General features: G+C 39.8%; 1 protein-coding gene across 3 annotated transcripts; it reads left to right on the top strand.

The window, feature by feature from the left end:
* The first annotated feature begins 1,519 nt into the window (after nt 1–1,519).
* Nucleotides 1,520–21,194, top strand: elac2 (elaC ribonuclease Z 2). 3 transcript variants are annotated; one of them, XM_033643752.2, is made up of 25 exons: nt 1,520–1,626; nt 1,775–2,069; nt 3,774–3,824; nt 3,918–3,988; nt 4,939–5,003; nt 5,105–5,162; nt 5,251–5,319; nt 5,410–5,538; nt 7,443–7,507; nt 7,597–7,655; nt 8,085–8,157; nt 8,254–8,366; nt 8,471–8,569; nt 8,682–8,820; nt 12,546–12,631; nt 12,918–13,039; nt 13,172–13,268; nt 15,254–15,392; nt 15,516–15,554; nt 15,656–15,765; nt 17,097–17,196; nt 17,288–17,408; nt 17,890–17,968; nt 18,327–18,471; nt 20,747–21,194. In XM_033643752.2, the coding sequence occupies exons 2-25, from the start codon at nt 1,858–1,860 to the stop codon at nt 20,984–20,986; spliced, it is 2,481 nt and encodes an 826-aa protein (XP_033499643.1). In that variant the 5' UTR covers nt 1,520–1,626; nt 1,775–1,857; the 3' UTR covers nt 20,987–21,194. The 3 variants fall into 3 exon arrangements, with proteins under 3 accessions (XP_033499643.1, XP_033499644.1, XP_033499642.1); XM_033643753.2 differs by having other exon boundaries at nt 1,544–1,626; nt 1,846–2,069; XM_033643751.2 differs by having other exon boundaries at nt 1,551–2,069.
* Nucleotides 21,195–22,842: the final 1,648 nt, after the last annotated feature.

Genomic DNA, 22,842 nt, shown 5'->3' with positions numbered 1-22,842 from the left:
GTCTTAAAAAAGGACAACCAGCCTATCTGAAGAACAATGAGTTTATACAGATACATAACACATTAAAACAGGATTGTTGTGGAACTCAGAATGTTAACTGTAGGCCTACCGGTTTTAGTGACATCAGATAATTAATAACATTAACCAAAGTATATCAGTATGTAATTCCTTAACTCTCTGGCATAGTTTTCAACTAGCCTGTACAGCCTACTAGAACATCCTGATTGGATTCCTGGAAATGAGTTATAGCTTTTTGTGTCAGTGTGCCACCCCAAGACTTTCAGTGGCTCTATCTGACCACCCCTATGAAAAATTTCTAAGTGCACCATTGACAACCTGAACTATTTTTTTGTTCTTGGATTTCCTACAAGACTTTAAAACCGCTACGTGGGGATATTTACTCAGCCATGAGAGCATTACTGACCAAATTTTCATAGCAGTGAACTCGCTTATAGATGTTAGAATTTGCTGGGAGATTTTTCTTGATGTACCCTCCCTAAAATCATATTTCAAACAACGTGATAAAATTTGGGTAAATTTAAATATATTTATGAAACATTCCTGTTATACCCCCAAGTACACAGTGGTAGATATAACTAAACAGCCTATATTTATGTTAGGACTGCTAGCTACATACAGTCTTTGGATATTTGTTATTGAGTATTTCCATGTTATGCTACTTTCTACTTTGACACTAATACATTTAATAAACAGCTTTAGCCATTAGTTACTTTGCAGATGTTGATAAATACAAAATTTAAATCAATGTATTATTATTATTATTATAATTATTAGTTAATCTACCTAGTAGTATTTAAAGTAATTACAATATGCTCCACCTCTACCAGCTCTAACATTAAAGTGATAACCACATCATTGCATCAGTAATACTAATTCAGTAATTTATTTTTCTGAAATGGGGCACTCTACATAATGAGTACTTTTACTTTTGGTTCTTTAAGTAGTCTATTTGATGCTAATTATATTTTACTTTTACTTAGGTAAGAGTTTGAATGCAGGGCTTTTACTTGTAACAGATTATTGTTACACTGTACTACTGCTACTTTACTTTAAAATGTGAATACATCTCTCACCACTGCAATAACATCTTATGCTTATCTAACATTAACAGTGTTTCATTCACTGACAAAACTCCACCTAAGTTTCCAACTCATTAATTAGCAGTGTTTGGCGAGACAGGAAGTCATTTTCACAGATGCTGTTTCAAAGTGTAGCACTTTTACTTAAATAAATGTAATTTATATATAATAAAATGGCTTTAATTATCGCATTGTTTGTATTTACCTTCTTCTCCTTTAATAAGCATAATGTTTTGGAGTTGTATGACAGTTAAGATACTCTCTAAGAGCTGAATATGTATTATATTATTTTAAGTCGTTTTATTTTGTAGTAGTTTGTTAATGTGAAACCCCTCTTTCATAAACAGTTCTATCCCCGCCTCCCTCTCTTAAAGCGCCGCTGTGATTGGTCCACAGACGTGCTAAACAACTCTACACACCAATGAGCGATAAGACTGTTGGACGTCATCATTAGATGCCGGAAGAAGTGTCACATGTGTCAAGCAACCTCTAAAGTCCTGCTGAAAGCGCACCCAGCTACTTTTAGGTAATGAACTCTTCTTAAAAAGCGTGTGAAAATGTTTAAACAAGCATGTACTGATTAGTCGGTGCGTGTTTTTTAAGTTATTGTAACGTATTTAATATGAATACGGTCCATCTGAAGCTCAGGCCATTTATACCTCTGTTTATTAAAGGCAGAGCTCTCTTTGCTGGCCCTCCGGCTGTCGCCCGCTGTGATTTCCCTCTCTGCCGGACTGTTTTGCAGTTTTTCCGGACAATGGCTACTAGTAATAATAATAACCCAGATATAAGACAGCCGCTGGGTTTTAGGAAAGCCAAGCAGAAGGAGCCGCTGCGGCGGTTGAAGGCCAAAGAGAGCAGGAACAAACGAGGGGACGCTCACGGACCATCCACGGTGTACCTGCAGGTGGTGGGTGCTGGGAGCAGAGACAGTGCTGCTACTCTGTATGTCTTCTCCGAGTACAACAGGTAATTCATACACACACATATGTCATGAGTCTCAGTAGCCCAGGCTTTCACTGAGGAACCAGCACACACATAAATATTTGAGGTGCAATGTGTTATCTTGTTTTTAAAAGAAAATATGGCATAATTGGCATCATTATTGAAACATTAACAATACAGAGACATATTTAACATCAACTGAAACTCAGTTTTTTGCTGACCTCTAGTGGTTTAACTTCTCAACCCACTGCAGTGATGTACAAGTGCAGACTACTCCAGGGTGTGTCAGTAAGATAAGATACAACTGTATTTATCCAGAGGACAATTAATGTGCAGCAGTTGCATTACAGAATTGGAGACTTGCAAATATAAAGAGTGCACACACAATTCCTACTACACCCAATCACACATGAAACAGCCATGAAACTTACAACCAGTAAAGGTGGTGAGACCACGGGGTGGGGCACAGCTTTGCACTTCCATGAAGTTGGTGGACTTCAGAGGGGCAAATTAACATACATGCTTTCTTTAAAAGTGTAAAATATAGCCCACATCGGGATAACCCTGATGAAATCACAGGCTTTTTAAAAGACTATCAAAAGGTTTGCCTGAGCCACAGACGCCGAGCTCAGTCAGTAGTAAATTGATGGAGTGTCCTGGCCTTTAAAGAGTCTTTAGGATGCTTTCAGGTGGTCCTCAATAAAATGAGGTTTAGCGTAATTAAAAATAAAGCTGCAATAATTATTTGATTAATCAATTAGCTGTCAGCTATTGAATTAATCGCCAACTAATTTGATAATCGATTAATCTGGTTGAGTATTTTTTTTTAAAGAAAACATAAAAATTCACAGATTCCATTGTCTCAAATGTGAATATTTTTTATGGTTTCTTTACTTGTGTGACGGTAAATGGAATTTTTTTTTTTTTTTTTTACCATTTTCTGACATTTTATAGTCAGAAACCAATCGAATTAATTGAGAAAATAATCTGCAGATTTATCAACAAGAAAAATAATCATTTGTTGCAGCCCTATTTGAAAATAAGTCATATTTAAATAATTTAAGCAAGAGTTTCACATGAACGTTTGTGTCCTCAAAGCACCTGTAGTCTGGGCACTCCTGTCCTACCTGACCTTTATGAATTACTAGAGGTGTAAATCACAAGTTTTACCACGATGCGATATTATTTCAATTCTCTGGACACTGATAAAACAATGCAACTCAGGGGCCTGCGATCAATATGAGCCAATATCAGTAAATATCCTTATTGTCTTTTTCTTGGCTGCTTGCCATTGTCTGTCTGGCACTGGGCTGCAGCACTGTTTAAATCTTCAGCGAGGACGTGCATTTGGATGAAAATCGTGACACAGACGTGCCATGGGAATATTAATTAAGGCATATCTTAAAGATGACGAGATGTTTCAATATTTTCACTTTGCATTGATGATATTGGATCATTGGTCACTCAATCTACATATCTATCACACTGATGTATTGTTACACCCCTGTGAATTACAATAAAATGACAAGCAAGCCTTCTTCTACACTGAAGTTTAGAAGAAACAATTAAGGACATAATGTTATGACTAAGCCTGAAAAATTCACACTGTCTGCAAAGGCCCAAAATGACACCACAGTTTATTCAACAGTATATCGAGGCAAAATGTGCCTCAGGTCCGACAGTTTTTTATTTATACACTGAACCTGTCAAACTTTCTCTCTGCTGCAGATACCTGTTCAACTGTGGTGAAGGAACACAGAGACTCATGCAGGAACACAAGTAAGCTGGTTTGAACACGTATTGTTTATCCACAAAGACAGTTTGATGGGCAAAGACAAGAGAGAACTAATTTTCTCGTGTTTCCTCTGACAGACTGAAAGCTGCTCGATTGGACAACATCTTCCTGACCAGACTGAGCTGGGAGAACGTGGGAGGTTTATCAGGTCAGTAACATCTGTCTGATAAATTGGAATCTGCAGCTCCCCTCAGCTTTACGGAGCTTTATTGTGAGTTTCAGCTCATTGTCCGGCTGCAACTTTACTGTTCTGGTTCACTCTCACCGTTCTCAATGTGTGTCATTTTCAGAGAAAAAGCTTTAAAAGCTTTGTACGTGCCCTGCTCTGCAGCAAACAGCAGACGGACACAGTTAGAGACTAGCTGGTGGACACTGTGGGGCATTTAGCAGCTGAAGAGACAGATATTTCCCTCAGGAGTTGGTGGAGACCAAAACAGAGCTAAAAGAGAGTGAATATTGGATTTACATAATCAGGTGGATACAAACACCACTCGGAATGAATGATGATGTTGCTCTCTAACTGCTGGATGTGGGAATAAGCAGCTGTTTGTTTACATCTTCACCATATCAACTTAAAAGGTCAATTTCATAGAAAATACTACTGAAAAGCTGTTTGTGGTTTTCATTAAATGGCCTCTAACAAATTAATACTTTTAATTTAGGAGTTACAAATCACTAAATGAATGCATATTATAATTTCAGTTTTCTTTGTTCAGGAGGTTTTTAGAGGTCTCTTCCTCTACCAAGCAAACTGACCATGTGATGATTTAAACCAGTAAAGGCACTTGATAAAGCAGTTTCAAAATAAAAATCTGTGTTTTTCCGACACTGTTCGACTCGCAGCAGAGGGGCTGATAACTACAGTGGGTGAAGTGAAAATGCAAAAACATGCGAAAAGCCCTACGGAGAGCCCGTGTTTGGTTGTCTTTCTGGGCTACTGTGGAAACATGGCAGGCAGTGCAACATGCCAGACTCCGTAGACCAAATGTAGCTGTTAGCTAGATTTTGACTGACATTGATTTGATTGATAAAAACATAACAGAGATTGATGATATATGTTTTTCTTTACTGAACACTTGTGTGTTGTTTCCTCTGCAGGGATGATCTTAACATTAAAGGACACAGGGGTTCCAGAGTGTGTGCTCTCTGGTCCTCCGCAGCTGGTGAGAAGCTCAGTCATACAGTATCTATTTTATCTATGCTTACAGCAGGTTGTTAATGAAACATGTATTGACTTTTTCTTCTCTGCCTTTTTTCATCAAAGGAGAACTATGTGAATGCCATCAAGTCGTTTTCTGGGCCGCTAGCAGACATCAAGCTGTGTATGTTGAAGTTACTAAACTGAATTAGATAACTGCATTCTGTATGATATCAGACTTGTGTGATGTTTACTGTGTCATACACCTCTAGCGGTTCGACCGTACACTGAAGAGACGTACACGGACGAAACGATGACTGTTTATCAGGTGCCAATATTTGGTGAGTCTTTCCTGCTTTTGACTTTCACTGAGACTTCTTCTGACAGTGTTCTTAGGGTGACCGCTGATTCTTTCTGTTTTCACTCTCCAGCCCAGTTAAGGAATGAAGACAGACAGCTCTCCCCCAAATCAGGCAGGAGCAGCCCATCTCAGAGTCCTCCCTCTCCCCGGAGAGACGACATCCACAATAACACCTGCAGAGATGGTACAAGCAGTCCAGGTGAGTCCAGGGGGAGGGGGAAATCCTGAAGCTTGGGTAAAGAAGTTATTATATTTAATCCTGAGGGGGATAATGGTATATTGTTTACCATGTTCACCATCCTAAGTTAAGAGATCACCATGAGGGGAACATGAATGTCTGTACCAAATTTCCTGGCTGCTAACTTAGGTAGAAAAGTCAAACTGGGGTATGAATAAGAAAGCATGCTGTCTAAAATTGTGAGTGGTGTTGACAGACACTGTTGTCCCACAATGCAATGCACTATGGAAATAAATGGATTTTTATTTGGACTTTTTTGTGATGGACCTACACAACATAGTCGAGATTAATGAAATTAGGTAAAATAAAAAAACTTGTTTTGAAACTTAAAAAAAAAATAAAAAACTGAGAAGTGGTGCATGCATATGCATTTGCCCCCCTAAATAAGACTTCTGGTGCTGTCATTCACCTTTAGAACTCATATAATTGGTTAAAGTCCACCTGTGTGTGATCTAAGTGTCACACAATGTCAGTATACACCTGTTCTGAAAGGCCTCAGTCTGCAGCACCGAGCAAGATTTACTACCAAGCAAGTGGCACCATAAAGACCAAGGAGCTCCTCAAACAGGTCAGGGATAAAGTTCTGGGAAAGTACAGATCAAGGTTGGGTTATAAAAAATATCTGAAACTCTGAACAACCCATGGAGCACCTTTAAATCTGGTGTTATGAAATAGAAAAAAATATGGCACCACAACCATCCTGCCAAGAGAGGGCTGCCCACCAAAACTCACAGACCAGGTGAGGAGGATATAAATCAGAGAGACCACAAAGAGACCACCAGTGACCCTGAAGGAGCTGGAAAGCTCCACAGCAGAGACTGAATATATGTTCATATGACCACTTGAAGCTGTACACTCCACAGAGCTGAGCTTCATGGATCAGAAAAAAAGCTTCCAATTAGGTGGAGTTGTGTTGCTACCTCCTCGCCCCTTGGATCTCCGCAAGGGATGTGAGGACTCTAAAACTTCACCTGAGCCTCCCTCGGCATATGGGTGAGTAGATAATGGATGAATTTTCATTTTTGGGTGCACTATTCCTTTAATGAAAGAGATAAGAACATGTTGGAGTTCACAGGAGGCATGTGGTAGTCTCCCCAAACATATGGAAGATGTCGCTCTGGTCATATGAAATTAAAATTGAATTTTCTGGCCACTCTTAATAAAGTCCAGCTCTGGAGTGTATGCCTTAAAGTGGTCCTATGTACAGGTAGTCCAGTCTCTGTTGTGGAGTTGTCCACCTCCTTCAGGGTTATCTTTGGTCTCTTTGTCTCTCTGATTAATGTCCTCCTCACCTGGTCTGTGAGTTTTGGTGGGCGGCCCTCTCTTGGCAGGATTGTTGTGGTGACACATTTTTTCCATTTTGTAATAATGGATTTAATGGTGCTCAGTGGGATGTTCAGAGTTTCAGAGCGTCAGAGCAAAGCTAGTGAATACATATGCATGTAGCAGTTTCCAGTTTTTTTTTTAAAGATAATTTTGAGCCTATCTAATAGAGCCTTTGCCTCTATTAGATAGGACTCTCAGTGTGAAGGGGGGAGAGGGAGGATGACATGCAGCAAAAGGCCGCAGGCTGGACTCAAACCCAGGACTGCTTTGTATATAGGACACCTGCTCTACTCAGTAAGCCACTGGGTGTTCCTTTTTTTGATATTTTAAAACAATTCTTTTTAAATTTACTTAACAAAGTTTGACTACGCTGTGTAGTTCCATTACAGAAAAATCAAAAATAAAAATGCATTTAAATTACAGGTTGTAATTCAACAAAATTGGATAAACATCGGGGGGGGGGTGAATACTTGAGCAAGGCACTGTACAGTGTTTTTAGTGACACGCTGAATAATGTTGCCTTGTTGTTTGTTTCTCAGATCTTGAAGGTGACACACGAAACACAACCAGAGATCCCTCTCTGGTGGTTTCCTTCATATGCAAGGTAAGAAACTTTAAAAATGTCGTTGTCCTGTATGTGACGTACACATGAGTGAACTTTGTATCTGAAGTTCTCCTTCTCTACTTTTACAGCTTCACCCCAAGAAAGGAAATTTCTTAGTCCTTCAAGCCAGGGAGCTCGGCTTGCCTGTGTGAGTGGATTTTTAATCTAAATGGAACAGAACATTAAGGATTTAGATAAGATACGGTCTAATATGGTGTGTTTTCTAAGTCAGTGATTTAACAGATTAAAGTATTAACACAAGCTGTCAAGGCAAAGCTGAGCTCAGCTGACTCTGACGTGGCATTTTAACTCATCTGTTGATTATTTTAATGATTAATTGATAATTGTTTGGTCCATAAAATGTCAGAAAATAATGGAAAATGAAAAATGTTTATCACAGTATCTCAGAGTCCAAAGGATCCACAGTCCAATCACCCAGAATATTAATAAATTTATGACAGATTTTTATTTTGACCAATCTTTTTAAGACTACATTAATTAGTTTTAGCATTTTGAATGTTTTGCAATTATGCTGCCGTTTAGAAACTGTATTGTATTTATCCATTTTTCCCCGCAGAGGCACAGCAGCAATTGGTCCTCTCGTAACAGCTCTGAAGGACGGGAAAAGTGTCACATACGAAGGAAAAGAGGTGCTGCATAAACATGCTCTGTCTAATATGACCTTCTTTTCAAGCTGCAGCTCTGAACTGTATTTGCGGACGCTAATTTTTTCTGTTGTCTTTTAGATCCGTCCGGAGCAGGTTTGTACTCCTGCTGACCCCGGACCAGTGTTTATTGTCGTCGAGTGTCCATCTGAGGAGTTTGTGGAAGCTGTTTGCACCAATCAGCAGCTGAGAAGGTAGTCGGTTAGAGTATCAGTGTTGTACACTTTAGGAACTCATAAATGCTCGTTTCTTCATCTGAACTTCATAGTTTTTAACTTGAGTCTTTTTTCCTCTGTAGATATCAAACAGGAGGGACAGAGGACCCTGCTGCACTGGTCGTCCACATGACTCCAGAGTCTGTTTTGACAACGGATCAATACAAAAAGTGGATGGAGAGGTTTGGATTCTCCGTCCTTGAAACCAGACTCCACAGAGATTTCTGTTTGTTTTTTTTTTGTAACTTTCAATTAAACATACTGAGGCTGCGAGTTTTCTGTGTGTTCCTGCAGGTTTCCATCCGCAACCGAACACCTGATCCTTAATGAACAAGTCTGTACGGTCCACAACATCAGGAGTCAAAAGCTTCAGACTCAGCTGAACATGATTCACCCAGAGATCTTTCCACAGCTCAAGTCTTACAGATCAAAGGTAACGCTGATGGAAGACATTGTTACTGATTACTGATAGGAGCACTGTCGCTATTCTTAGCATAGTTTTAGTAGCTTTACACATACATCCCATTATTTTATTTCTGTAAATATAATATATAGTAGTATGTACAGTAACCCAGAATGGGAACCAAACGCTGGCTCTAGAAAGAGTGTTTTGCATTTTTCGCGTTGGCCAACGTCAGTGGTCGAATTGAGGGGGAGATGAGGGAGGATGCCATCCCCTTTATTAGAAAATTGAGCAAAAAGCCTCCCCCTTGCTAATCTAGAATCTGTGTGTTCAGGCACGGACGTAATTTGAGAGGGGAGCACAGGGAACATGTCCCCCGCACTTCCCGTATCTGTGCCCTCCGTCCCCCGCACTTTTTACAGCCCTTACAATCGTTCAGTTCGTTTTTAACTTGATAACGTATTTTTCTGAGCCGTCTTTAAACGCACCCTGAGAAGGCAGCTCCAGGCCGCATACACATGTGGCCAACTTAGCGACTTTGTCGCTATATTTAGCGACTTTTCAGACCCCTCTAGTGACTCTTTTTCAAAAAAGCGACTAGCGACAAATGTAGCAACTTTTTCTGATGTTATTGGAGACTTTCGGAGACTCTGACGTGAAAGCACGAATCGTTCTTATTCTTCTTAATGAGCAGCGGATGCTGCCGTGGGCCCTTCCCTCACCCCAAAGCACTCATAGGCGGCCCAGACCTCCTTCCCAGCTGCAGTCAGAGCAGGAGATGTTAACCCCTCCGCGTCCAGACTGCAAGTGAATCGTGCATGTGTGGAACTGCCATTGGATGATCCCGACCTGGCGTACAGTCAGGGCGGGATGTAAATGTAAAATTTTCTTTGTCTAATATAAATCACTGAAAGAAGGTTCATTTGTAGTTCTAAACATATTCAGGGTGTTTTTTACTCAGTTTTTGTCTCTTCCACGACATTATTCCTCTCTCCTACAGCGTCCATTACAATTACATGCATATGGTAGATTATGCAAATTAGGTGATGACGTCATTTAGCGACTTCTAGCGGCTTTTAGGACAGCCAATAGCTACTTTTCTTACTGAGGTGTTGGCAAAAGTGCTGTGGTGTTGTGATCAGAATCAATGGCACAGAGGAGACATGTGCTGCTGGGCAGTGCTGCTGTGTTAACTATGTTCAGCAAACCAGCCAGCAAGAAGCAACAAACCTTGCACAGTTTCTTCCAAAAAAAACGTGTAAGTTGAGTAATGCTGTTGCATGTATCTATTGTTGGTTAAATGATGACTAATTAATAGATGCCAATATATCAAGTTAAGCTAGTTAACAGGAATACGAATGTTATTGTTACCTATATTGAGTCGTTAGCTAGCTAGTGTCATGCTAGGAATAAACCCACTTCTCCTTAATAAGAACTTGTGCTCACTATTGCTTTGCACATATATTTTTTTAATCTTTATTGCCACAGTAGAAAGAGCAGGGTCAGGGAGGAAACAGTGGACCAGAGGCCTGCAAGGATGATCATACAGGGCCTTCACAGGTGAGGAGAGATTATAACTGGCTGAGAAAAAACATCTATAGCATAAAAGTGACTTTGAGGTTAATTTCCACAGCTATGTCACCACTACTATTCCTAATTCTATTTATGAATTTTGCTTTGCACATTTATTATCTATATTATTGCAATAGATAGAAGAGGGACAGGAAGAAACCAGGCAGGTATCAGGACAGGGACCTGACAGCAGCATCAATTATCAGCCCAAGGCTTCACAGGTAAAGAGAAATTATAACTGGCTAAGGAAATGTCTATCGGATAAGAGTGACTCTAAGATTCATTTTCACAGCTATTTCAGAACTACTCTTATTTATACTTTAAAATGTTTTTTTGTCTGTGTTCCAATAGCAATACTACTGCATTATTTGTGTTTTTTAAAGGCAGCAGGTATATAGGTCATGCCATTTTTCTTTATCTTGATTAATTTTGCACATCTGTGCTGTCATTAGGGATGGGCAACACAAGCAAAAACACTATTCAAAAATCATGGCAAGTATTCGCCGTCCACAAGCCCTGTGCGCGCACACCAGTGACTGCTCGGCATGTATTTTTCACATCGCAGGGATTTTTCATTTTTACAGGAAACTAGAACGCGGAAGTGCGCTCGACTATGAAAGCCCGAATGACTGCGGACATTCCTCATGGAGTAGTAGTCTCTGCATGTTTCTCCTGTTTGTAGAAGAGCATCTCACACCGCTGTAGCAATCCTAGACTGCCCTCGTGCGGTTAGGAGCTGAATTGCATGTCAAATAAAGGGGGGGGGGGGGAATAAGACGGCGAATAGTAATAGTCGCATTAAAAAATCGATTTTTCAAAAATAAAACGACTATTCGAAAATCGAAAATCGAGACCCATCCCTAGCTGTCATATTTGATTATGTGTCCACACAAAAAAATCAAAGCCACATTGCACCCCCCTTGTTAAAAATTAACGATTTGACCACTGGCCAACGTAGTCGGCAGCCCATCTGCAACAAGAGCATGGAAAAACATTTTTCCTTAGTTTTTTTTTATGTCAGACTGCTTTATTCTGTGTTCCTTGGTTACTGGTGTTTTTATCAACTGGTCCAGAGACCTCTCTGGATAATTTATTTTGCATTAAATACCACCTAGGATCTTAAGTTATTAGGGAAAACAGGTGAGCAGACATCAGCAGGTGCTGGGCTAGTGGCCTGTGTCCAACAGGCCAAACCGCATTAGAAAAATACTGATTTGTAACATGAAGCTGCTTTATTCAGTGTTTTTACTGGTTTTAATCAGCTGGTCTGTTTGTTTCGGAGAGGAAGAGAGCTCTGTGGATAATTCGGCTCACGGTATAAAACTCCTGAACAATGAACACTAAAGGAATTCTAACCAGGGGGAGTTTCAGCTTGTTGCAATTTGCAGTGATCACCACTAGATGCCGCTAAATCTCCCTAAATCTTGCACACTGGACCTTTAAACAGCCGTACAGCTAATGCAAAGACAAAATGGAGTAATTACAGTTTTAGTGTCTCTTTCAGTATGCGGGAAACTGTTTTCATTTCTTACTAGATTTAATTTCTGTTTGTTTCATTTATAATCTATTAGTCTGTTTTAAAAGCAGTAACAGAGACATTTTGAAAGAACCCTCAAGTATTATTTTGTGGTAATATTTACTTCATCGTCAAGTAAGATTAATTCACATCATCACCATGATCGTCATCATTGATCCTGCTATATTCATTAACACATCCTCATCATCCTCATTCGTACGTTTACCATTTGCCACAATATGCTTACTGTAGTTTTTCTTGGGTGATCTTGGGTTTTGGTTGGATTTTGTAGTTATTGCAATTTTTACACCTTATTTTCTCAAGAACAGAACAGGATAGAAGCAGGAATGTTTTCACAAGATGGCTCAGATATCCAAAGGTTTAATTTCAGTCATAGTTCAATTTTGACCAAATGTGCAGTTACTGTGGTTGCCTTTGTTGGGTAGTATCATATGTTAGAGTTTATCACAGTACATTATTTCATTATCATTCCCATTGGCTCTATTGTGTTTTTATATCCTGTTTTTATGGCAGTGTTTACTGCAGTGGCTTTAAGTAACTATATCTCTGCTTGGCTTAAAAGGCAGAGTTCACAGAGTTATAAATCAAGTATGATCCATAAAAAGTAGCCATGAGAAAACATCAAAACTTTGTCTTTATCCCCCAGGAGGCCCAGGCTGCCCTGCACGTCCCCAACGTCAGAGCCGAGTGTCTGCTCAAGTTCCAGCTCAGACCCGTAATGGAGTGGCAAAGGTTAGTTTGTCCTTCAATCCCCCCAATTTAGCCGACATTACTCTGCAGCTCCGAGCGCTGCCTTGTCACAGAAAACAATCTGGAATGGACCATTGCGCTCAGCCGCTTTCTTCTTCTTTCTTCTTTTTTAACCTCGTCTTACAAGTGTCAGTGTTTTTTCTCCGCTGTTTCTGTCAAGCACTGTAGAGGCGCATCAAGGTCAGATGTGAAAAGAATCCCTGTTTTCCCTGCCTTGTTGTTGCAGGCAGTGGTGTGTGTCTTCTTGACTCTGTTTCTCATTCGTTAGAGACGCCATCCCCTCCTGCAACGCTGAGGAGTTTGTGAAAGAGGCGTCTGAGGTCCCAAACTTTATGGAAGAAGTAGACAAGTGCAGGAAGATTTGCTCCACTGACACTGCAGAGCTTTCTGGTGAGTTCTCCTCTTTAAACTCTAGAGGGATGCGTTTAGTTTTAAAGCCCAACAAAATGTTTCTTACTTTTAAGTGGATGGTCCTCCAGTGATGTGAAAAAGTGTATCATCTGGTTATATTTCTTACTGCAGGGAAAGGAGAAAATTACCCAGAGGTGGTTTTCTTGGGAACAGGATCAGCTCTTCCAATGAAGATCAGAAACGTCAGTGGCACTTTAGTCAATATCAGGTATGGAGCTCAGGTTTCCACACAAACCCACAGGTGGACTGTAAAGAGATCATTCTTATACTGCTGTTAATTTGTATTTAGTTAACTTAATTGTTACTATTCAGTTCCCACAAAACTAAATAAAAATGAACAATAATCATTGGATCATAAAACTACCATTTGCAACACAACTCATCCTGTTGTTTATTGCTCTTAGTTTTATCATCACTCGAAATATACTGTTTTTGCTTTTTATTTCACTTTTATTTTTATCACTTTGGTGTACACTCCCAACACAACATTTTATAAGATGAGAACATAAGAAAAGGAGCAGGGAGAGGAGAAATCTTATGACTCATCAGGAGCCTCTTTTTCTCTCTATCTGGAATAACCAGAAGCATACTGCAAACTGTCCTCTGAGAGTGTTCTGCTCACAGCACAATGCAGCGAAAACTTCTCTCTGTCTTTTTGAAGCAGGAAAGGCTAATGTAAAGAAAATTAAAATCTGGCGAAAATCAACTTTTAAGTATTCTACTCAAACTTGTGTTTCCTCTTTAAATGGTGCATTTGTGTTCTATCTCTTGGATTTTTTTTCGACTGAATAACATTATGCAGTTTTGTTTTTGTTTATCCCCTTAAGCGAGATTTATAGTTGTGCGGCAGACCCTATGCTGTAGCCTACACACGAGCATTTGAACTTGTGCGGTGGTCTGTCCCTGTCACTCTGAAGTTACACCTCCAAAACACTAGTTGGCGGTGGAGGTTTCTGTGAAGTGCTGTTAAGTTTAGTTGATTCAAAACACACATTAAACACACATTAAACATGGCTTAATAGAGACATTTTCAAACACAACTACACAAATCAGCTTCACTACATCTCGCAGCATTCAGAGACAAAGACTTTATTTGGACACATTTTCCCAACAAATACAACATGCTAACATTATTAGCACAAGCCTATGGCATTTTACATTGTATAAATTAGCCTAGCAGCTAGCGATGTCTTCCTCCTCTCATATAAAACCAGGGACAACAGCAGCATTTAACAAAGGTAACTGCACATAGTTTGGCTCCATTACAACTCACAAGGTTCACCGATCAAACAACTGTCACACTGAACACATTTTCCAAACACGTATAAAATGGTAACGTTATTAGCACGAGCCTATGGCATTTTACTTTGTACAGATTAGCCTAGCGATGAGTGGAGATTTCCTCTGCTCATATGAAGCCAGGATAAATCCCTGAAGGATAAATTACACACAAGACTTAAAATGTTATTTTAGTGGAGGCTTTACTGTCTTCACAATTTATTGTTTCTTGTCCGTGAAATTGAACTAAATTAAAGCTTTGTTTCCACTGAGGGAAATGGTTTTAGCTTACAGAAATAGACATGAGGTCTGTGTCGCCGTGACGTGCAGTTACATTTCTGGGGAGGTGCACGTCAGGCTATGGTGTAGGTTATGGCGTAGGCTCTACGTCAACATGGAGCCTACGTCGTAACTAGAAGTAAAAATTTTGCATTAGTGTTTATTGATGCTCACCCTGAATTGAATATACTTTAGATTACCATGACCTGGATGACTGAGAATCTTCACCGACACATTATCAATGTAATGTACATCACCATCAATAAATCCTCCCTTTGTGAAAGTTAGAATGTTTGTACGTCTAACAGTTTGAGAGAGGTGTTGATTATACTTACTGAACATTTTGGAGGATTTATTTTTTGGTGCTGTTGAACTGTATTGAGTTAAACAGACAGGGTGTTTCTGTTGTCTAGCCTACCCTTAATGATATAAATGGGGTGGAAAAAATGGAAACACCCCTGAGCGCTGAGTGTATTTATATTCCCAAAAGGCACTTTGATATGTTTTGTATTATTTAAGACTTTTGGACGCCATGTTGCCCTGTGAGACATGAGATTTTTTTGCATATGCACTCATTCGGTTTATGTCCGGTAATGGTTTTCGTCCTCATGCCAATCTGTCTGTGCTTGCATGTAGCCCGAGTCAGTCCTTGCTGTTGGACTGTGGAGAGGGAACCTTCGGTCAGCTCTGCAGACACTACGGGGACACTTTGGATGAAGCACTGTCCAAGATCTCAACTGTTTTCATCTCACACATGCACGCGGACCACCACACAGTAAGCAGCTGCACATGATAACCATATTGTTGTTTAAATATATGAAATACCAGATTATTCAAAGTGAAGTGAGCTGCTCCAACAGAACCACTAACCTGATGTTCTTTTTTTCTTTTGCTTTAGGGGCTGCTGATGCTGCTGTATCAGAGGGAAAGAGCACTGGTATGTAGAAGAAAAGGTTACATAAATCCTGATGCATTGTTTCCTTTGGTTGTTTAATGTTTAAAAATAAAAATCAATTATCACTGGTTGGTGTCTCTTAGACGACGTTAGGAAAAGCATTCCGCCCCATCTACCTGGTGGCCCCCGCCGACATCATGTCCTGGCTCCACCAGTATCACAATCACTGCGAGGAGATTCTCCACCATATCAAGTACGTGGACAAAAAGACATTTCAAGAGGACAGCACAGACTTAACATTTATGTTCCGAGGTTAGAGTTGGATCAATGTCCGGTTTTGCCAGTCTAGTTAATGCGCTTAAACCGGTTTGATTTTATGCAAACTGGCTGAACCTTAATTGTCATTATGACATGTTCTGGCAAATTAAGTGTAAATCAGCAACCTCTGCTGATGGTGTCACAGCGCTAAATGCAACTTGTATTGCATTAGCAATCAGCTTTATGACAATCTGAGTAACACAATATTATGTATTTTAACAGAATAACAAAGCCACAAGTGTGTGACAGGCTGTGAGCCGAGCACGGCAACATGAGGGAGGGTCGGATTTCAATAGAGGTGGAAGGTGGAGGAGCATTACTCGTGTTTGTTTACTAGAAACTTCATGAGTTTTTTAGGGTGAACAGATGAGAAAACTAAAACTGCACCAGTATGACAACATTTTTTTATTTGAATCAGACAAAAGAGGTTACCCAAAAATCTCGAGTGATGCAGTGTGCCGTTTAGAGATTAACTTTTGTCAGATGCTCTGCTTCTGTGTATTCCTGTCGCTTGCTTTGCCACAATGGACGAGACACGGCTGACTAATGACGCTGAAATAAGGAATTATTTGCACTATGCCTCCTTATTGACTGCAAAAAAAAAACAAAACTAAGATGGCAGCTGGCTAGAGGGAGATCGCCAGGGAGTTTCTGGTAAATTACCATCGCTAATAGCAAACTAAACTACTTACTGTTGGCTATAATGTGTGTGTTTTCTAGTAAATATCACAATATAAAACTTGTATTTTCTAGTTGGCTTCTCACCCATCTGTTAAGTTGTTACATCTCCAGTCTGAGCTCAAGCGTACAGCTGATAGCTACATGTTTGTTTACATGATGTAACAGAGGTGCAGGTTTAATGGATTCAGTGTGGACAGAGAGCTCTGATGTAACGTGATGCAGTGCAATAGTCAGATGCTTGTTTGCTGCTGGGACACAGTGTCATTATGTTCCACTCAAGAGTGGCTGCTGAGTCAAGAGTAACACCTGGTAAATTTTTTTAGTCTGTGTGTGTTTGTGTGTGTGTGTCTTTAACAACACATTGTATTTTATGAGCTTATCACATGTTTCAGGGAAAGTTTTCATCTGTCAAGTAACAAATACTTGTACTGAAGTACAGCACTTGAGTGAATGTACTTTGTTATTTTCCACCACTGACTGTACAAAAATGAACCCTTTAATCAAGCTAACAACATGATCTAACATGGCTGTAGATTTTTAATTTTGTGAGCTTGATGTCTTTAATGTCACCTGTTTTTGTTTCAGCCTTATCCCAAACAGATTTCTGTGTGAGGATGCTAAGGTGACGGATCAGAGGACAGAGTCTTCAATCCAAGCAATGCTGAAGAAGAATGATTTGGAAAAGGTGATTTAACAGCACGTCATCCTTCAATAATAACGGCTTTCTGTTGTTTTTTTTTAAAGTTTACTTATCATTTTGATTCTATGTGTCTCAGTTCCAGACGTGTCGAGTGCGTCACTGCAAAAACGCCTTCGCCTGCAGCTTCACTCACCAGTCCGGCTGGAAACTGGCCTTCTCTGGTGACACCATGCCCTCCGATGCGTTCGTACACACCGGTCAGTACCACTCACAATGATTAAAGTCCACATTTCACTGAAGTGTATCTAGAAAGACTAACTGTATGTTAAAGCAAATTGAGCGTACACTTTCAATATTGCAGAGATTCATATGAGGTCATCTAACTGTAGCTTGACTACACGGGTTGTATCTGAATAATTTATCAGATATTTCTTAATGCTTTCGATCACTCTTGTAGCTGGCAGGATCTTCTAATGGTTCCTGTGGGATCCCACTTCATTGACTCTTCTTAAATTGCTTGACTGGATTCTGTCCAAGCAAAGCCTCCAAAGAGACAGCGAGTGTATCCCATGTCTGTTCATTATAGATGGCTCAGCTCAGCAGACAAACAGGGCGTGCCAAATCTTGATTACGCCGACTACCTGATTGATTTCCTGTGGGACAGGAAGAGGCTGTAAGTGCTTCTCTGTGAGTCAGGCTACTGATTCGGCTTTTTTTGTTGTTGTTGCTTTTCTGCAGGAAAGAATGCAACCTTACTGATCCACGAGGCCACACTGGAGGACGGGCTGGAGGAGGAGGCTGTAGAGAAAAGACACAGGTAGGTAAAATAAACTGTAGCACCAACTATCTCTGCAGGGCTTTAATGTTGTTTACACAAATAAATGAAAAGGATGAGAAAAGGAAAGTTTTTAGCTAAGAAAAGAAATGTCCCTTATTGGCTGTTTGAGGTTGCACTTATTTTTGAGTGCACTGGTAAATTTCTTTACTCTCCACAGATATTGTCATTGATTTTTGTATCTTTATGGTGCCAGAGTGAGCGTCCGTTTTCACAAAAACATCTTTTATGTCCATAGAAAACAATATTTCTGTCGACAGTTTCCCTCTGACACACTAAAAAGGCAGGTTTTGTGAGAAAGCCGTCAATCTCTGACCTAATGCTTCATGTTGTCTGACAGCACAACCTCCCAGGCCATTGGTATCGGCATGAGGATGAACGCTGAGTTCATCATGCTGAACCACTTCAGCCAGCGCTACGCCAAGATCCCTCTCTTCAGTGAAGACTTCAGTGACAGAGTGGGGATATCGTTCGACCACATGAGAGTACGTATTACTGTAGACAACAATATTAATGCACATGTAATATCCTAATCACTGCCGACTGGAGGCATGTCACAGCTGCATTGTGATGTTTTAAAAAACACCTGACAGCTCTCTGCTGCTGCAGTGTATTGACAAACTAATTTCTACGTGGGGAATTATTTTTGTGGTCTCTATAATTGCACCTGAATGCATCATTTGAACACCCTTTCAACAAAGGTCTCACTTGCTTTACACTGCGTATATATCTTGGGCTTTTAATAGAGAACATGATGTGTACCAGTAGCAAAAACTGGTATCAAATGGTGAGAATCTTTTAAGAGTAACTAAATGCCAGAGTTTTGGCTGAAGTGCCCCTACTCTGGAAATTCAGAAAATGCATCTTAAATGTGATTTTTTTTTTTTTTTTTTTTTTTTATACAACATGTGTAGGGCTGGGAGGCGAGGCTAAGACACGCCAGTCACTCCTTTGTCACCTGCCGCCAATAGCAAAAGTCAGTTCTAATAGCCATGTTTAACGGGTAGAGCACGATATGTAGAGCTCAAATACTTTGCACTAAAATGTCAAGATGTGGACCTGAATCCATCAGCACCTCTACAAAATACCCATATACATTGATTTTCAGCTGAAAAAAAGTGGTTTGGGTGTTTAAATACTCTTTAATCACACAATACCAGATCTAAATAGATGATAAAAGAAATGGATATTAAAAGGAACAGTATGTAAGATTTAGGGAGCATCTAGCTGTGAGGATTGCAGATTGCAACCAGCTGTAACTTCTCCTGGTTAGAATCCCTTCAGTGTTCATTGTTGAGGAGGTTTTTACCGCGAGCCAAATTAGCCACAGAGGTCTCCTCCTCTCCAAAACAAACTGACCCAGGTGATTAAAACCAGTGAAAACACAGAATAAAACGGATTCACGTTGAAAGAAAAAAATCGGTGTTTTCCGGTGCTCTATTGTTGCAGAGGGGCTGTTTAGTACAGTGGCCGACGCTAAAATGTAAATGGCCCTATCTAGAGCCTGTTGGTTTGTCCATTCTGGGCTACTGTAGAAAAATGGCAGTGCAACATGGTGATCTCTGTATACCAGCACCTGCTCCCAGTGTGGATATAAACGGCTCATTTTAAGGTAACAAAAACCCATTTACTCTGGGTTGATAAATGTTCAGCCCAAGAGGGAATCATTTGTACAGTCAAGCCATAAAAGGCACCATAAATAAATTACCAACAGGAATACACCAATATGAATAATAAATAAATAAAAATCATCCAAAATAATCAACAGTACTTTAATTTGACAAATAAATCCCAGTTGAGGCACATTCACTAACTTCTCCCTGAGCTGTCAGCTGTATGTTGATCTGGTGAAGACTGAGTGATACAGTTTAAACACTGCAAAAAGCTGGTCAATTGACTCTGTGTTGGCGTTGTCTAGTTCCAAGGCCAATAATGAACTTTGATGTTTTTGTTTATTTGTAATGAATATGAAACTTTGTTGCATTAATCAGTAGTAACAAAATGTTTTCTTTTGCCTTTTCAAATCCTTCTCAGTTGTGCCGTTGCAGCAGCTGTAGAGACTTGAGATCGTTTCAAATGAGATGTTATTTGGGCGTCCTACAGTACAGTAACGTTGTCCAAACTAAGCTCCAAAATAATACTCAAAAAAGGCTAGCTCATTGGTACAGTATGGAAGAGTTTAGGGCCAAGCATAAGGGAAATAATGAAGAGGAAGATTTATTTGGGTTGTTTGACATTTTGAGAACAATGTCAAAATGTCAACAATAAACTTGACATTTTCAGGAGTAAAGCTGAACTTTGGAGAATAAATCAAACTACAAGCTTTAGCGCATATGGCTGCCTTGACAAAATGCCTTGTGTAGAAGAATTGGTGAAATTGTACTTCAAATTCAGTTTCAGTAACAAGGAATTTACTTCTCTTTGAGCACATAAACAGTGTGTAATGTAATAAGTGGGCTATTTTGACTTCATTTACAAAATGTACAAATAAAATTAAATAAACTTCCTCCTCTGATATATTTTTTCTTATGCCTGGCACTAATGCTGAAGGTTTGACCTTTTTCCTCAACATTTTTGACTTTATTTTCAAATGCAAACTAAAATAAACAAAGATCCTCTCTTTTAAGATGTAAGGCTGAACAGAAGCTAGTTGTAGGCTAAGACTCTGCCACAGTATTTATGAGCCTCACTGCTTTTAGGAGTAATAATTCAGACCTGTTACAGCCACTTGACCATTTTCTCCATTTCCTCTTTGCTCAGACTCGCTTTGGAGACTTTAAAATTCTCCCCAAGCTGATTCCTGCACTTAAAACCCTTTTCGCTGAGGAGATTGGTGAGATGGAGGAGAGAAGAGAGAGGAGGGAGCTGAAAAATCCAAGAGGAAGCAGCTCCGAGGTGAACAGTGAGCAGAAGACGGCCGACGAGAGCCGAGGTGCCAAAAGAGACCAGGAGGAGGCAGCGGCACACAACGTAGAAATGAAGAGGCTGAAAATGAGCTGAAGCCTGAGTGATGGACACTGTTTAAAACAAACAGACTTTAACTGAGAGCATCCTGAGTTCTTTTATTTAAATGAAATAGAGAGTTATATTTGGCCCGTGTGGTTTCATGAAAGAAAAGTCATGTAGATTTCCTGCATTGCAGTGTACAGAGCTGAGCTGTGAATATAGTTTGTGTTTTTCATTTAACAGAATAAAGCAATGCCACACAGTCTGTAGTTTTATGATTGTGTCCAGAATAATGTTTTACATTGTGTCAGCAGTAAAACAGTTGTTCCCAACCGTTTTTCATAAAACTGTATCCCCATTAGAAGAGCTCAATCAACACCAGCTGTTCTGTTTCAAATATTTTTCTTTGAATGGATATCAGATAGGATTTTCTTAAATGAGATTAGATTGATTAGATTGTTACACAAGGAGCAATACAACAGATGTATACAGGCATCTAGCTGAGATTAATTTGCAGCCACCATCCTCAGTTAGGTTTTTAAATTCAGGTTAAAACAGCACAATAAAACATTGGATAAAACTAATTCAGGATAAAAACAATGCTCATGAGTTTAACATTTCCCATCAAACATTTTTTTGTACGTTTTGTGCTAATTAGCAAATGCTAACAGGTCTGCTAACCTGTTCAGCGTGGCAAACATCACTAATAAACATGCGGATGTTAGCATCTAGTTGAGTAAATGCTAGCTTGCAGCACCAGCATGCTGTTACAGTAGGTTCGGTTGAGTTTGCATCAATACTACCACTAAGAGTGACAGAAGCTAGATTTTAACTGTTTATCCACTTCTAAAAAGCGAGTTTTTGACCTTTGTGCTCACCTGCTAGTTTTCATTGACTCTCACTCGCAGCAGGTGGTGTTCAGATGTTCCTGCTCACTCAGGCTTGAAAACAGGGTTCTCCCCATTGGTTCTCAAAAAAATTAACATGCACATAAGCACTGTTATAAATTAATTTAAACACATAAACACGACTGAAGCACTGTGGAGAGCAAGCCAAATCAGTAAGTGGTGTAACTTTAATCCTAAAAGAGTGCAGAGAAGAACAGGAAAAGAAGATGTTGGCCAATCAGAAGCCTGGAAAAATAAGCTATTAGTGGAAGGCTGCCTGGAGTAGTGTCCTCTGTAACGCCTCCATTCCTCAAAATAGTGGAGAAATAACTACACTTATGTATAAACATGAAAGTCCTGTTAGCAAGGTTAGAGCCAGCACAGTTTTGGCCACATCCACCACTTAACGAAATGTTGTGATGCCTCACAAAGGATATAACATCACTTACTCTGATGTTACGAGCAAAAAACTAAGTTTTCTCAATCTACATGTCAACAATGAAAAGTAATTTTCTGAAAATCTTCACCCCGGACAGTTCAATATCTGATTTCAGTGACCTAAAACGGTGGTTGCATGTGGACAGGAGGCCAAAATGCATTAAAAATACTAGTGTATATGTGAACTCAGCCTCAGGATGGTGGGAGGTGCCTCCTTTGTAGTAGGCCTGATAGTGAATAGTGTACTTATTGTCACAATCACCAGTACAGACCAGCTTCACACACACACACCTCTATTTGCAATATTTGTTCATTAGCCATGCTGTTTCACAAGCAATCTTGAAATCAAACGGAAACCTCCAAGGTTGAAAAACGAGGTCTAGAAGGAAGCAGCCAAAAACTGCCGTTCTTTGACTGACCACTTGAGGCTGGCTCAACAAACAATGGTAAAATGTCCAACTTTACAGCAGAAATAAACGTTCACAGCCTGGTATAAAAAATGGTTTTGGTCTTTTCAGCTAATTTACTTCTTCATAACAAGTGTACAGGGTTGAATTTTATATAACTCACCTTTTGACATGTTAA

Source organism: Epinephelus lanceolatus, chromosome 18, assembly GCF_041903045.1.
Source record: "Epinephelus lanceolatus isolate andai-2023 chromosome 18, ASM4190304v1, whole genome shotgun sequence".
Taxonomy (NCBI): domain Eukaryota; kingdom Metazoa; phylum Chordata; class Actinopteri; order Perciformes; family Serranidae; genus Epinephelus; species Epinephelus lanceolatus.
Note: the sequence above shows the minus strand (reverse complement) of the source record. Positions and strands in the feature narration are given on the sequence as shown.

Bases quoted from the DNA above. Each gene is read 5' to 3' on its own strand.
- elac2 (XM_033643751.2), top strand. From the start codon at position 1,723: ATGAATACGGTCCATCTGAAGCTCAGGCCATTTATACCTCTGTTTATT. The intron at 5,320-5,409 runs GTGAGTCTTTCC...TTCACTCTCCAG, and splicing joins TTATCAGGTGCCAATATTTG to CCCAGTTAAGGAATGAAGAC. The intron at 8,821-12,545 runs GTAACGCTGATG...TTTATCCCCCAG, and splicing joins TCAAGTCTTACAGATCAAAG to GAGGCCCAGGCTGCCCTGCA.